At 37.2% G+C, this 16,067-nt stretch overlaps 1 protein-coding gene across 1 annotated transcript; it reads right to left on the bottom strand.

The window, feature by feature from the left end:
• Nucleotides 1–10,089: 10,089 nt before the first annotated feature.
• Nucleotides 10,090–12,031, bottom strand: LOC109214802. Its single transcript, XM_019378753.1, has 4 exons — nt 11,777–12,031; nt 11,477–11,597; nt 10,518–10,936; nt 10,090–10,419 (listed from the first exon to the last, which is right to left on the bottom strand). The coding sequence occupies exons 1-4, from the start codon at nt 11,809–11,811 to the stop codon at nt 10,383–10,385; spliced, it is 612 nt and encodes a 203-aa protein (XP_019234298.1). The 5' UTR covers nt 11,812–12,031; the 3' UTR covers nt 10,090–10,382.
• Nucleotides 12,032–16,067: the final 4,036 nt, after the last annotated feature.

Raw genomic sequence — 16,067 nt, 5'->3', positions numbered from 1 at the left:
GGGTCCGGTTGTTGCAGATATCGTCTGTCGTCGCTACACACTGCAAGCGTGTGGCATCTCGGTTGCTGCATAGCCTGCTTTGGACCACAGTGAGGTTGCTGCGTTCGGCTCGGTTCGGCTTCCTCAGGAGCCTTGCGGCTCCAGGTTTTCGGTATTCCCGAGCTGCGTGCTTCTGCTATCCGGCTGTCAGGATTTTCCGGATCTCACGGGGATTCGGATTCTGTGGGCGTCCCTTCTAATCATTTCTTTCTATTTTTACTTATTCAGAAACAGTACTATAATCGGTGATTAATTTTTGATTTGATTTAACTCTATGTTGGAAACTCTAAATATTCTTTATGATTATTGCTTTAGATAGTCAAAATACCTCATGTGAGATTTTGAGATAACCAGAGAACGCCTAGTTCATGTAGGAATTACTTTATGTTTGTGATTGGTAATCGGTATTATTATTAAATAGTTATATTTAGTTCTCCCGCTTTGTTATTTCCGATGTTTTATATAATGTTAATTTCACCATTGTTAAGGGATTAAAGATAAAAAGGGTTAAATAACTAGAATAATCGGCTTGCCTAGCTTTCACTAGTAGGCGCCATCAACGACTCCCGAGAGTGGAAAATCCGGGTCTGACAAGGAGCTAGCAGGTAACTAGGTGAACGGTCAAGATACGTACAAAAGGATTCATACAGATCGTTACAAAAAAAAAATTGTTAAATAAATTTAAGACTCTCATTAAGGTTTGGGCTATAGCAATCATTTTTTCGTTGAGCCGTTTCTGACTGAAAATTATAAGTGTATATACAGGTCAAATTATTTTATGTGTATATATATATACATGTTCCAACTCCTTTGGTAATTGACTAGAACTTCTATATATGTTTGCATAATTGCATTGAAGTTTGTTCCCGTTCTGTCGGCAGGTTTAATTTATTACCTAAGTAAAAGAAGGCAAACACGAGCAAAGAGTGAAGCCAGAAAAGGAAAGGGTCAAATGTAAGGAAACTCATGTGACAAGTCTAGCCAACACTTTCATCAGTATTTTAAGTATATCTTGTTTTTTCCTCAAATTTCAAATTCAAACAATTAATTTCAAAGAAGGTCATTCAATTTGCAGTATAATTACAATAAATAAAAGTACTACTAGTATTTATTACTTTTTTGCTTTTAAATTCACCCTTAGTGAATTAATTAAGAATGTTAATTAAGTGATACGTTTAATTTTTTTTTAAAAAAGTAATTCTAGAAGATACTTTATAATTGATGCTGTTTTTTAAATTTAAAAACAAAAATCCTATACATATAGATCCGCAATAGCAGAAAATTTTGTCGATAAGACAATTACTTTACATATTTGAACTTTTTTTAATAGCGGGAAGAGAAACAAATTAATGTTACATTAATGACCACTTAAAGTGTACTGACAGTAAGGTTGGCTATAACTTTAATGTGAAGTTACAGAAAAAGACAATTTTTTTGTGGGGCAACTGTCTATAACTTCTGTCTCTGATTCTTTGAAGGTTTTTTCAAAAAAGTTAGTCCAGTATTTACTATAGTAAACAATCAAGTTTTGTAGGAGTTAGTTCTTATAAATCCCTCACCTTTTCTCAAAAGTTTTGCACTGATACTGTGCCATTTTTGTAAAAGCAAAAGGTGTTCTCCTTAGTTTTCCTTTGGGATTTTGATGTTTACTAATTTAAGAGTAAAATTTTCCAAAGCTATAATAGATAAACAAGATGACATGTGAATCAAATTGCAGATGGAAAATTGAGGTATTTCCCTCATTTCTGTATATGTACTATATGTTGATTTTCTTGATTTTTTAGTGTATTTAATAAAAAATTTCCTTAGTAAAGAATCCTGACTCAACACTGATCAAGTGTCTATGTCTAAATTGCCCTTTTCTTTTTGTTTCTTTAATTTTGACACATTTATGGTTTTTTTTTCCTCAGTGAGAAGAAAATGGAAGAAGAAGATAGTTTAAGGACAGTGGAATGTCTAAGAGGGAGATTGCAAGCTGAAAGAGTGGCTTCAAGAAATGCCAAAAGAAGAGGCAGAGATTATGGGAACAAAGGTTTTTAATTCAAATTCCTCTGTTTTTTTAAAGTTTATTCTTGAGCAGAGGGTCTTTTTGGAAACAGTCTATTTATTTTCACAATGTAGGGGGTAAAGGTCTATGTATACTTTATTCGGGGGCGGATTTAGGGGGACGGAAGGGGTTCACTCGAGCCCCCTTCGTTGAAAAATTACACTGTATATAAGGTAAAATCTATTTCTTACCTATCTATATATATTATCTTTTGAACTCTTTACATAGCCTAAAAGCATAGCTTAAGTGATCAGGGCGGTCAAAATATTTTGTGAGGTCACTGAATCAATTCTTATTATTTGCTATTTCTTTTAATTTTTTTACTTTTTTTTAACCCCCATGGCCGAAATCCTGCATCCGCCACTGCTTTAACCCTTTCGAGCCCCATCATTAAATTGAGTATGTTGTTGTTGTTGTCGTTGTTTGTTGTTTTTAAGTTTAAAAGTGCTTAAGTTGTTGGTATAATTTAGGAATAAAAATGTCTTCTTCTTTTTTTTTCACTTGAAGTAACATGGTGTAAATTTTTGAAACATTACAGCTGATTGAGCTGGAGAATAAGTTGAAAGAAGAGACTAAATCAAGAAACAAAGCAGAGAAGAAGCTTAAATTTCTGATAAAGAAGCTTGAATCCAAGAACATATATTATGGTTTCAGATGAATCAGAGAATTCAAGCTTTTTAAAGAGTGAAAATTTTCATCTCTAAATATCCACAAGCTTGTAGCAGTGCCAAACAATCAGAAGATAGAGAGTGTCAAGAATCAGTTGGGAGTACAAAATCAGCTATGAAAATCTTAATTGTTCAGAGCTCATTTCAGAAGAGAAAATCTGAAGAAAAAACAGTCAATTTAGAGAAAGATGGTTCACAAATGAGCATTTCTAGTCAAGATATTGAGAATCCTTCAGCAAAAAACATTTCTGCTAAATCAAGTCGAATTTGAATTCTCAAAGACAGATCCCAATAGGTATGTATACTCGATAGGTTTAATTTATATACAGTGATAGTATAATTGAAGAAGGGGAGCCTTGGCGTAGCTGATAAAGTTGTTGTCATGTGATCAGTAGGCCACGCGTTTCGAGCCGTGGAAACAGTCTTTGTGAAGAAATGCAGGATAAGGCTGCGTACGATAGACCTTTGTGGTCCGGCCTGTCCCGGACCGCGCAATAGCGGGAGCTTAAGTGCACCGCGCTACCCTTTTTTTTTTTTTTACAGTGATAGTATAATTGAGCCGAGTGTCTTTCGGAAACAATCTCTCTACCTGCTTCAGGTAGGGGTAAGGTTTTGCATATACCCTACCTCCTGAGACTGTACTTGTGGGAATACACTAGGTATTATGTTGTTGTTGTTGTACAGTGACAGTATAATTGAGTTCGAGTGTCTTCCGAAACAGCCTCTCTACCTACTTCAGGTAGGGGTAAGGCTGTACATGTTTATTACACTGTATTTGTAAAATAAATTCTGGAAATATAAATGAATATAAACAGTAATGAATATAAACAGAAATGACTAAACCAATTCGAGCCCACTGAATTCACAGTGTTTTCCTTAAGGAATTTAATCCCTCCTAGTACCCAAGGTTATGGATTATTTCCTCCCAGGATAGAACGAATTACACACACTGGTGTAGTGGTACTTCAAACCCCAGTGTTTCAGCGAACACAAAGTTCTGGTATGCAAATCACACTTACTTTTTGCTTTGTTTTTGATGCTAAAAAGGGTGTGGTTTTAATAAACAAAATATTAATATTAAATATTAATATTAATCCAACCCGTTTTTTCTGTTTTGGTAACAGAAAAGTAACTACCCTCTAATTTTCCCTCTTTATTTCCCTCTTTATTATTGAGTAAATGGCCATTTATGTAATGGCATTTATGTTGTGGGCGTTTTTGCATAAACAAGCCATTCTGAAGAGACCCAACTTTGGCTATAAATACAACACTATTTCTGCTCAGAAATTTTAACTACAATTTTCTGAGTTTTCTCTCTTCTTCTGCATACTTTTTAGCATCAAAACAAAGCAAAAAGTAAGTGTGATTTGCTACCCGACCTTTGTGTTCGCTGAAACACTGGGTTGAAAGTACCACTACACAAGTGTGTAATTCGTTCTTATCCTGGAGGAAATAATCCAATAACCTTGGGTACTAGGAGGGGTTAAATTCCTTAAGGAAACACTGTGAATTCAGTGGGGCTCGAATTGGTTTATGTCATTTCTGTTTAATTTCATTACTGTTTTATTCATTTATATTTCCAGAATTTATTTTCAAATACAGTGTAAATAACAAGCTTAAGGAATTTAATAATTTATTTTCTGTATTTGTACTTACTGTTTCTGGAAGAGTAAACCTTTGTGGTTTTGTACTCTATTAAAATCTACGTGATTTTAACGTTTGTGTCATTCTTTTCAGAAATGACTAATGAGCAATGCAGAACCAAGCGGTTCCATTGGTGACTGCCAATGCGTCAACAAGCCGAACAACACCGGCAGCATTGGCACCGGCGGAAGAACCCGGAAAATTTTCCGGGATTGATTTCAAGCGCTGGCAGCAAAGATGTTCTTCATCTGACTACTTCTAAGTCTCCAGAAGTTCATCAAGGAAAGATGTTCCTGTGCTGTCCGTATGAACTCCAGAAACTGAACGCTTTCTCGTAATTGAGGCATGGAAGCATTCAGATTTTTTTGTGGCAAGAATTATATTCTAAGCGGCTGGAGGATGGTTTGTATAACGTCTATAGTGGCGTGGAAACGTCAAAGGAACTGTGGACTGCGCTTGAAAAGAAATACAAAAACCGAAGATGCCGGGTTGAAAAAGTTTGTTGCTGCAAAGTTTTTGGACTACAAAATGGTAATAGCAAGTCTGTTATTACCCAAGTCCAGGAATTTGCAAGTGATTATTACGATCTCCTTGCTGAAGGTTAATTCAATTTAATATTGATGTTGAAAGTAGTAATCTTAGTATTTTTACTAATAGAAATTTCATTGAAGGTCTTGTTATCAATAAGCATTTCAAGTAGCAGCGATGATTGAGGAAGTTGCCTCCTTTGGTGGAAGGACTTCAAAAATTACTTGAAACCAGAAACGCAAGGAGATGTCCCTTGAAGATCTCATTGTTCGGTTGAGAATCGAAGAGGACAACAAAGCTGCGGAAAAGAGAGGCCGTGGAAATTCAACAATAATGGGAGCAAATATTGTTGAAGAGAACAAAAAGAGAAAGAAAGGCTTCTGGACCGAAATACAACCCAAGCAAGAAGCGGTTCAGTGGAAACTGCTACAACTGTGGGAAAACTGGAACAAAATCTACGGAGTGTCGTGCTCCAAAGAAAGACAAGAGAAGGGTCAGCAAACATGGTTGAAAAGCGTGATGATGTTGATGATTTATGTGCCATGATTTCCGAATGCAACTTGGTGGGCAATCCTAAAGAGTGGTGGATTGATTTGGAGCCACTCGCCATGTTTGTGCTGTTAGAGAAGCTTTTGCTTCTTATGCTCTCTGTTTGGACCCGATGAGACGATTTCTATGGGAATGCTTCAAAGGCGAAGATTGAGAGGATGTGGGAAGATATTTCTCAAAATGACTTCCGGCAAGTGGTGACTTTGAACAACGTCCTTCATGTTCCCGAGATTAGGAAGAATTTAGTCTCTACTGGACTTTCTTGTTAAGGATGGGTTTTAAATGTGTTTTTGTTTCGCGATAAGGTTGTAATAAGTAGAATGAAATGTTTTGTAAGGAAAAAGGTTACCTCATTGAGGGCCTTTTCAAGCTGAATGTAATGGTTGTTGAAAAAAATAATAAAATTTCAGCTTCGTCTAACTTACTTGAGTCAAATGAATTTATAGCATGTACGTTTGGGTATGTCAATTAATAACCCTTACGGAAAGATGATTAATTTGAAGTATTGCCCAAGTTTTTGAATGTGACAAATCAAAATGTCAAGTATGTGTGGAATCTAAGTATGTTAAACATCCTTATAGTCGGTTGAAAAGGAATTCAAATCCTTTAGACTTAATTCACACAGATATTTGTGACATGAAGTCAATACCATCTCGCGGTGGAAAAAGTATTTCCATAATTTTTATTGACGATAGTACTCGATATTGCTGATGTTTACTTAACTTTAATAGTAAAGATGAAGCAATAGACGGCATATCAAGCAATACAAAAATGAAGTTGAAACGCAACTTTAATAAGAAAATCAAAATGATAAGAAGTGATAGGGGTGGTGAATATGAATCTCCTTTTGAACAAATAATGTTAAGAAATATGGAAATTATTTATCAAACAACGGCCTTACACGCCACCATCCAATGGGATTGCAGAAGAAAGAATCGTTCATTAAAGGAGATGATGAACGCATTATTGATAAGTTCTGGTTTGCCACAGAACTTGTGGGGGAAAGCCATTCTTACGGCTAGTCGAATACTAAATCGAGTACCCATAGCAAAAACAACAATCCATCCATATGAAAAATGGAAAGGAAGGAAGCCCAACTTGAATTATTTTAAAGTGTGGGGGTGTTTGGCAAAAGTGCAAGTTCCTAAACCCAAAAGGGTAAAATAGGACCGAAAACCGTTGATTGTGTTTTCAAATAGGATATGCGACTAATAGTAAAGCATATCGATTTCTGGTTCATAAAATCAGAAAATCCCAACATTCATAATAATACGGTTAATAGAATCAGATAATGTGAGTTCTTTGAAAATATATTCCGTATAAAAGGAATGTGAGTCGATTGGTGAAGGATCTAAACGACCCCGGGAAGAAACAAAAGAAAGTACACTTAACCAAGAGGATCCAAGACGTAGTAAACGTCAAAGAACGTCTACTTCATTTGGACCAGATTTTGTGACTTTCTTATTGAAAAATGAGCCTCAAACATTTAAAGAAGCTATGTCTTCTTCGGAACATTGTTATGGAAGAGGCGGTCAATAGTTGAAATAGAATCCATACTGAACAACCATACATGAGAATTGGTTGATCTTCCTCCTGGAAATAAACCGTTGGTTCTAAATGGATCTTTAGAGAGGAAATAAAAGATGATGGTACTATTGACAATAAAGGCAAGACTTGTGGTCAAAGGTAATAGGGAAAAAACAACGAGAAGGTCTTGACTACTTTGATACATACTTCCAGTTACAGGAATTACATCCATACGAACGTTAGTAGCTGTTAGCTGGCAGTTTATGGTCTTGAAATCAATCAAATGGATGTTAAGACGGCCTTCTTAAAATGGAGAGTTGGAGGAAGAAATTTACATGGAACAACCTGAGGGTTTGTGGTTCCAGGTAAAGAAAAAGAAGGTCTGTAGACTTGTTAAGTCCCTTTACGGATTAAAACAAGCACCCAAACAATGGCATGGCTAAAATTTGACCAAACAATGTGTCAAATGGATTTAAGATAAATGAATGTGATAAATGTGTGTACATTAAAATGTTCCAAAATCACATAGTCATTTGTTTGCTTATATGTGGATGATATGCTCATAATGAGTAATGACATTGCTAACATAAAATGCTTACTAAGCGTATGCTAACTAGCAAGTTTGATAATGAAAGACTTGGGAGTTGCTGATTTTTCTGGAAATTAAGAAATCCATAAGACTTCTCAAGGTCTAGCATTGTCACAATCTCATTATATTAAGACAGTACTTGAAAAATTCAAGCACTTGGGCTTTAAAAATTGCAAAACTCCCAATTGATTGTGAATCTTGCATTAGCAAAGAACAAAGGCCAGAGCATATCACAATTGGATTAGGCTCGTGTGTTGGGTTGCTTAATGTACATCATGAATTTGTACACGACCAGATATAGCTTGTGCTATAAGTAAATTGAGTCGATATACGAGCAATCCAGGCCAATCCCATTGGAATGGCCATGAAACGAGTTTTGGGGTATTTAGTACATACCAGGAATTTTGCTTTTGCATTACTATAAATATCCTGCGGTCATTGAGGATACTGTGATGCAATTGGATCACCGGAATCAACTGATTCCAAGTCCACAAGTGGATATGATTCACTATTGGTGGAGGAGCGGTATCTTGGAAGTCATCCAACAACATTGTATTGCCGCTCTACAATGGAGGCTGAGTTCATAGCCTTGGATAAAGCCGGTGAAGAAGCTGAATGGCTCCGGAATTTTTGGAAGAATATTCATTTTGGCCCAACGTTGGCACCAATATGCATACATTGTGATAGTCAAGCGGCAATTGGAAGGGGCTGGGAGCGTTATGTATAACGTAGTCTCGCCATATACGACGAAGACATAAACCGTTAGACAATTACTCTCTAGAGGAATTATCACGATTGACTATGTAAAGTCAAGTGATAATGTGTCGGATCCACTTACAAAAGGCCTAACTAGAGAGGTAGTTGAGAAGTCATCAAAGGGAATGGGACTGTGGCCGAGAACAAGTCATAGTGGCGGTAACTCTACCTAGAAGACTGGAGATCCCAAGATCTAGGTTCAAGGAGATCAAACAAAGTCATTTATGACGGTTCAACATTGTCAACTAAACTTTTGGTCCATTCTCGTGATGAGACAATGTTCACTACCAGGGATAAAGCATTAAGGCTTTTTAATGATTTCTAAATTTGATACAGGGTATATCAAATAGTGTATCTACGGGATGACACGTTTAGGAATCACCTATGTAAGTGTGAAGTGTTAGCCGCTTCAAGGAGAACACAGCAAGGCCAGTTCTCTACGCACTTATGAAACCAGGCGGTGTTCATGGCTGAAACGAACACAACAATGAGAACCAAAGACGGTTAAGGGTTGGTTGTGTGACTTGTGGTTGTCTAGGTATACACTAAAGTTCGACGGTTCAAAGATATCAAATCTACCGATTGATCGAGTATATCCGACATAAGTTCACTACGGAAAGTTCAAAGGGAAACCTACTTATCCAGATGCAATTAATCCTTACTTGTGAATCACACAGTTTTCATGCATACTTCCGTGATATAGCCATTCCCCATTCATGTGGGGGATTGTTGGGTTTTTAAGGTATTTAATTAATATATTAAATACTTAAAAGAGGGTGAATGGGAAATGGAGGGAAATAAAATTTTTGAGTGAAATTTTAAGTTCCCCCTCCCTTGGCAAATGGGCATTGTCCCATATTGGAAGAGGAAGAGGTTTTTTATGGGTATATAAGCAATTGCTCTTCTTCTAGCTCTTAAAGAGTTGAGAAGAAGGCAAGCCTCGCGCCGTCGTCGTCGTCGCTCGCTCGGCTCGGCTTCGGCTTCGGCTACGGCTACGGCTACGGCTACGGCTACGGCTTCGGATTCGGATTCGGATTCGGATTCGGATTCGGATTCGGATTCGGATTTGGTCAAACGATTGATTGATTAACTTTTTGGACCAAATTTATTTGTTAATAGTAAAATATTAACAGAAATGTTATTAAATATTTGTTTTAATAACAAAATATTAATATTAAATATTAATATTAAATCCAATCCGTTTTTCTGTTTTGGTAACAGAAAAGTAACTACCCTCTTCAATTTTCCCTCTTTATTTTCCCTCTTTATTATTGAGTAAATGGCCATTTATGTAATGGCATTTATGTTGTGGGCGTTTTGCATAAACAGCCATTCTGAAGAGACCCAACTTTGGCTATAAATACAACACTATTCTGCTCAGAATTTTAACTACAATTTTCTGAGTTTTCTCTCCTTCTTCTGCATACTTTTAGCATCAAAACAAAGCAAAAAGTAAGTGTGATTTGCTACCGAACTTTGTGTTCGCTGAAACACTGGGGTTTGAAGTACCACTACACCAGTGTGTAATTCGTTCTATCCTGGGAGGAAATAATCCATAACCTTGGGTACTAGGAGGGGATTAAATTCCTTAAGGAAACACTGTGAATTCAGTGGGCTCGAATTGGTTTATGTCATTTCTGTTTATATTCATTACTGTTTATATTCATTTATATTTCCAGAATTTATTTTACAAATACAGTGTAATAACATGTACAGCCTTACCCCTACCTGAAGTAGGTAGAGAGGCTGTTTCCGGAAGACACTCGACTCAATTATACTGTCACTGTACAACAACAACAACATAATACCTAGTGTATTCCCACAAGTACAGTCTCAGGAGGGTAGGGTATATGCAACCTTACCCCTACCTGAAGCAGGTAGAGAGATTGTTTCCGAAAGACACTCGGCTCAATTATACTATCACTGTAAAAAAAAAAAAAAGGGTAGCGCGGTGCACTAAGCTCCCGCTATGCGCGGGTCCGGGGACAGGCCGGACCACAAAGGTCTATCGTACGCAGCCTTATCCTGCATTTCTTCAAAAGACTGTTTCCACGGCTCGAACGCGTGACCTACTGATCACATGACAACAACTTTATCAGCTACGCCAAGGCTCCCCTTCTATCAATTATACTATCACTGTATATAAATTAAACCTATCGAGTATACATACCTATTGGGATCTGTCTTTGAGAATTCAAATTCACTTGATTTAGCAGAATGTTCTTTTGCTGAAGGATTCTCAATATCTTGACTAGAAATGCTCATTTGTGAACCATCTTTCTCTAAATTGACTGTTTTTTCTTCAGATTTTCTCTTCTGAATGAGCTCTGAACAATTAAGATTTTCATAGCTGGATTTTGTACTCCCAACTGATTCTTGACACTCTCTATCTTCTGATTGTTTGGCACTGCTACAAGCTGTGGATATTAGAGATGAAATTTCACTCTTTAAAAAGCTTGAATTCTCTGATTCATCTGAAACATAATATATGTTCTTGGATTCAAGCTTCTTTATCAGAAATTTAAGCTTCTTCTCTGCTTTGTTTCTTGATTTAGTCTCTTCTTTCAACTTATTCTCCAGCTCAATCAGCTGTAATGTTTCAAAAATTTACACCATGTTACTTCAAGTGAAAAAAAAGAAGAAGACATTTTTATTCTAAATTTATACCAACAACTTAAGCACTTTTACTTAAAAACAACAACAACGACAACAACAACAACATACTCAATTTAATGATGGGGCTCGAAAGGGTAAAGCAGTGGCGGATGCAGGATTTCGGCCATGGGGGTTAAAAAAAAGTAAAAAAATTAAAAGAAATAGCAACTAATAAGAATTGATTCAGTGACCTCACAAATATTTTGACCCCCTTGATCACTAAGCTATGCTTTTAGGCTATGTAAAGAGTTCAAAAGATAATATATATAGAGGTAAGAAATAGATTTTACCTTATATACAGTGTAATTTTTCAACGAAGGGGGCTCGAGTGAACCCCTTCCGTCCCCCTAAATCCGCCCCCGAATAAAGTATACATAGACCTTACCCCCTACATTGTGAAAATAAATAGACTGTTTCCAAAAGACCCTCGGCTCAAGAATAAACTTTAAAAAAACAGAGGAATTGAATAAAAACCTTGGTTCCCATAATCTCTGCCTCTTCTTTTGCATTTCTTGAAGCCACTCTTTCAGCTTGCAATCTCCCTCTTAGACATTCCACTGTCCTTAAACTATCTTCTTCTTCCATTTTCTTCTCACTGAGAAAAAAAAAACCATAAATGTGTCAAAATTAAAGAAACAAAAAGAAAAGGGCAATTTAGACATAGACACTTGATCAGTGTTGGAGTCAGGATTCTTACTAAGGAAATTTTTATTAAATACACTAACAAATCAAGAAAATCAACATATAGTACATATACAGAAATGAGGGAAATACCTCAATTTTCCATCTGCATTTGATTCACATGTCATCTTGTTATCTATTATAGCTTTGGAAAATTTTACTCTTAAATTAGTAAAACATCAAAATCCCAAAGGAAAACTAAGGAGAACACCTTTTGCTTTTACAAAAATGGCCACAGTATCAGTGCAAAACTTTTGAGAAAAGGTGAGGGATTTATAAGAACTACTCCTACAAAACTTGATTGTTTACTATAGTAAATACTGGACTAACTTTTTGAAAAAACCTTCAAAGAATCAGAGACAGAGTTATAGACAGTTGCCCCACAAAAATTGTCTTTTTCTGTAACTTCACATTAAAGTTATAGCCAACCTTACTGTCAGTACACTTTAAGTGGTCATTAATGTAACATTAATGTTCTCTTCCCGCTATTAAAAAAAGTTCAAATATGTAAAGTAATTGTCTTATCGACAAAATTTTCTGCTATTGCGGATCTATATGTATAGGAGTTTTTGTTTTTAAATTTAAAAAACAGCATCAATTATAAAGTATCTTCTAGAATTACTTTTTTAAAAAAAAATTAAACGTATCACTTAATTAACATTCTAATTAATTCACTAAGGGTGAATTTAAAAGCAAAAAAGTAATAAATACTAGTAGTACTTTTATTTATTGTAATTATACTGCAAATTGAATGACCTTCTGTGAAATTAATTGTTTGAATTTGAAATTTGAGGAAAAAACAAGGATATACTTAAAATACTGATGAAAGTGTTGGCTAGACTTGTCACATGAGTTTCCTTACATTTGACCCTTTCCTTTTCTGGCTTCACTCTTTGCTCGTGTTTGCCTTCTTACTTAGGTAATAAATTAAACCTGCCGACAGAACGGGAACAAAACTTCAATGCAATTATGCAAACATATATAGAGTTCTAGTCAATACCAAAGGAGTTGAACATGTATATATATATACACATAAAATAATTTGACCTGGTATATACACTATAATTTTCAGTCAGAAACGGCTCAACGAAAATGATTGCCTATAGCCAAACCTTAATGAGAGGTCTTAAATTTATTTAACAATTTTTTTTTGTAACGATCGTGTATGAATCCTTTTGTACGTATCTTGACCGTTCACCTAGTTACCTGCTAGCTCCTTGTCACGACCCGGATTTTCCACTCTCGTGAGTCGTGATGGCGCCTACTAGTGAAAGCTAGGCAAGCCGATTATTCTAGTTATTTAACCCTTTTTATCTTTAATCCCTTAACAATGGTGAATTAACATTATATAAACATCGGAAATAACAAAGCGGAAGACTGAAATATAACTATTTAATAATAATACCGATACCAATCCACAAACATAAGCTACCCAGAACTGGCGTCACAATCTCACAGACTGTCTAAGAATACTAGAAATAAGGTCTGAATAGAATTACACGAATCTGTTTCTGAATAAGTAAAAATAGAAAGAAAATGATAGAAGGGGACGCCAAGGCCTGCGAATGCCTGCAAGACTACCTCGGGTCGCCTGACGGTCTGGAAGCAGCAACCTCACTGTGGTCCAAAAGCTGCAGCACCGAGATCTGCACACAGTGCAGTGTGTAGTATCAGCACAACCGACCCCATGTGCTGGTAAGTGCCTAGCCTAACCTCGGCGAAGTAGTAACGAGGCTAGGATTAGACCACCAAATAAACCTGTGCAGTTAATTCACATACAACAGAAAAGTAAAGGCAGAAATTTACAGGTAAAGATAGGAGGGGGGAAAACATGTTGCGGGAAAATCAAGTAACAACAGAAAACCAATAAATAAATGTAAAGAATACCATAACTCAATTATCAGCAAGAATCAGGAAAATCAAAGACAAGTGCACGGCATCACCCTTCGTGCATTTACTCTCGTCCTCACCATAAGAATCAATATAATTGGCACGGCATCACCCTTCGTGCTTTTACCTCACATAATCATGGCACGGAATTATCCTTCGTGCATTATCACTCATATCAGAGCACGGCATGGTACATCGTGCGGCACGACATCACCCTTCGTGCTTTAACCTCACAATATCGGCACGGCATCACCCTTCGTGCATTAACACTCTCACAATTATCATACACGGCATCACCCTTCGTGCTTTTACACTCTTCCTTACCCAAACAACAATCACAAAGGAATACGGGCAAGGGAAATCAATAAAATCACAATAGAATCCCGGCAAGGGAACAATAACATAACAACAATATTCTGGCAAGGGAAACAATATCACAAGCAATAACATCCCGGCAAATAGATAATATCAAAAGCAATAACATCCCGACAAGGGAGACAATATCATAAACCTCCTGCCTTTTACACAATTACTTCACAACTCAATCCACAACTTGAGCCAACGCTCTACAATGTTCAATTACCAATAATTCTTCCACAACTCAATTCACAATTTGAGTCGACACTCTACAATGTTCAATTACCAATAATACTTTCACAAGCCTTGTTCAATAATAGAAATCATCATATAAAGCATGAACAATACGAAATAGAGTCACATTTATTATAGTATAAGACTCACGGTGTAACGACCCGACCCGTCGTATCAGGTATTATCGCCCTGTTTTCCTCATTTATTGCTCCTTCATGTTTCATTATCAGCAACGAGTGAGTTAGAGTTGAATTGAATTGGTTTGGATAGGAAATGAGACACTTAGTCTCTTTAAGGAAGGCTTAAATTGGAAAAGTCAATCGGACGTTGACTTATGAGTTAGAAGGCTCGGATGTGATTTTCGGTGATTCGGTTAGCTTCGGGAAATGATTTGTGACTTAGGAGTGCGATCGGAATTGATTTTGGAGGTCCGGTGTAGAATTAGGCTTGAATTGGCGAAGTTAGTATTTTGGCGAATTCCGGTTGATAGGTGAGATTTTGATATAAGGGTCGGAATGGAATTCTGAGAGTTGCTGTAGCTTTGTTAAGTGATTTTGGATATGTGTGCAAATTTTCAGGTCATTCGTACATCGTTTGGTCGGGGTTTTGATCGAAAGTGCATTACGGAAATTCTTGAAGAACTTAGGCTTGAATCCGATGTGAATTGATGATTTTAGTGTTGTTAGGTGTGTTTTGATGTTTGGAGCAAGTTCGTATGATGTTTTAAGACATGTTGGTGCTTTTGGTTGAGGTCCTGGGGGCCTCGGGGTGATTTCGGATGGCTATCGGGATGAAATTCAAGTTGAGGAAATGACAGATCTTGTGGTATCTGGTATGTTCGCTCTGCGGAAATGGACCGCATAAGCGATTCCGCAGAAGCATAATCTTGGTCGCAAAAGCGGTCTGGAGTGGAGTTGGGCAGTTCCGCAAAAGCGGAACACTTTTCGCTTAAGCGAGTCCGCAGAAGCGGACAGGCGGTCGCAGAAGCGGGTTTGGCCAGGAGGTGAGCTTCCGCAGAAGCGGAAATTTGCGTCGCAGAAGCGGCCCTTGAGTTTTAATGAAATTCCGCATAAGCGGACAACAACCGCAGAAGCGGTTGCGCGGAAGCGGGCGTGGGGACCGCAAAAGCGGAAACCCCTGAAGCCAGTAGGAGTTTTATATTCATTTTGTTCCGCGAGGGTTATGTTATTTCCACCATTTTTAAGCGAGCTTGGGAGCTATTGGACGGAATTGAAGGGGGATTTCGACTAGGTGTGATTGGAGGTAAGTCCTTTGGCCTAAATACATGGAACTTTGATAGGTTTAACATGGAAATTGGTATGTATGAACTCGTGGCGAGATGAGGAATCCGGTAATGTGAGTTTTGTAATTTTTCGAGAAGCGGGCCCGGGGCTCGGGTTTTGCTAGTTTTGAGATTCTTGCTAATTTTCGATTGTTTTCGATTGGGTATTGTCCCCTAGCATATTGTGATGTATTCGCTCTGGTTTTGGTTAGATTCATCGCGCGTGGAGGCCGATTCGAGGGGCAAAGGCGTCGCGGGCTAGAGTTTTCGCCGGTTCGAGGTGAGTAATACTTGTAAATGTTATCCTGAGGGTTTGAAACCCCGGATTTGCACATCATAGTGCTGTATTGTTGTGACTTGCACGCCAGGTATGAGCGTGGGGTAGAGCACCGTTGGGGATTGTGACTTAGTCCGCCCCGGTAGATGAATATACTGCGTATTTGACTGAAGCTACTTGTTATCATCATTATTTGGGTTGATTGCTATATTTGGGCGTCGTGCCAATTATTTGAATCTTTTAGGTATCATTATCACTGTTTTCATGACACTTTGCATATTAAATGATTTCAGTCCTGAGTTAAACCCTGTTTTGAAATGTGCAGTCATATTGCTAAAGTTTAA

The sequence above is a fragment of the Nicotiana attenuata genome, unplaced genomic scaffold, assembly GCF_001879085.1.
Source record: "Nicotiana attenuata strain UT unplaced genomic scaffold, NIATTr2, whole genome shotgun sequence".
Lineage (NCBI taxonomy): Eukaryota > Viridiplantae > Streptophyta > Magnoliopsida > Solanales > Solanaceae > Nicotiana > Nicotiana attenuata.
This window is presented reverse-complemented; position numbering and strand designations above follow the sequence as displayed.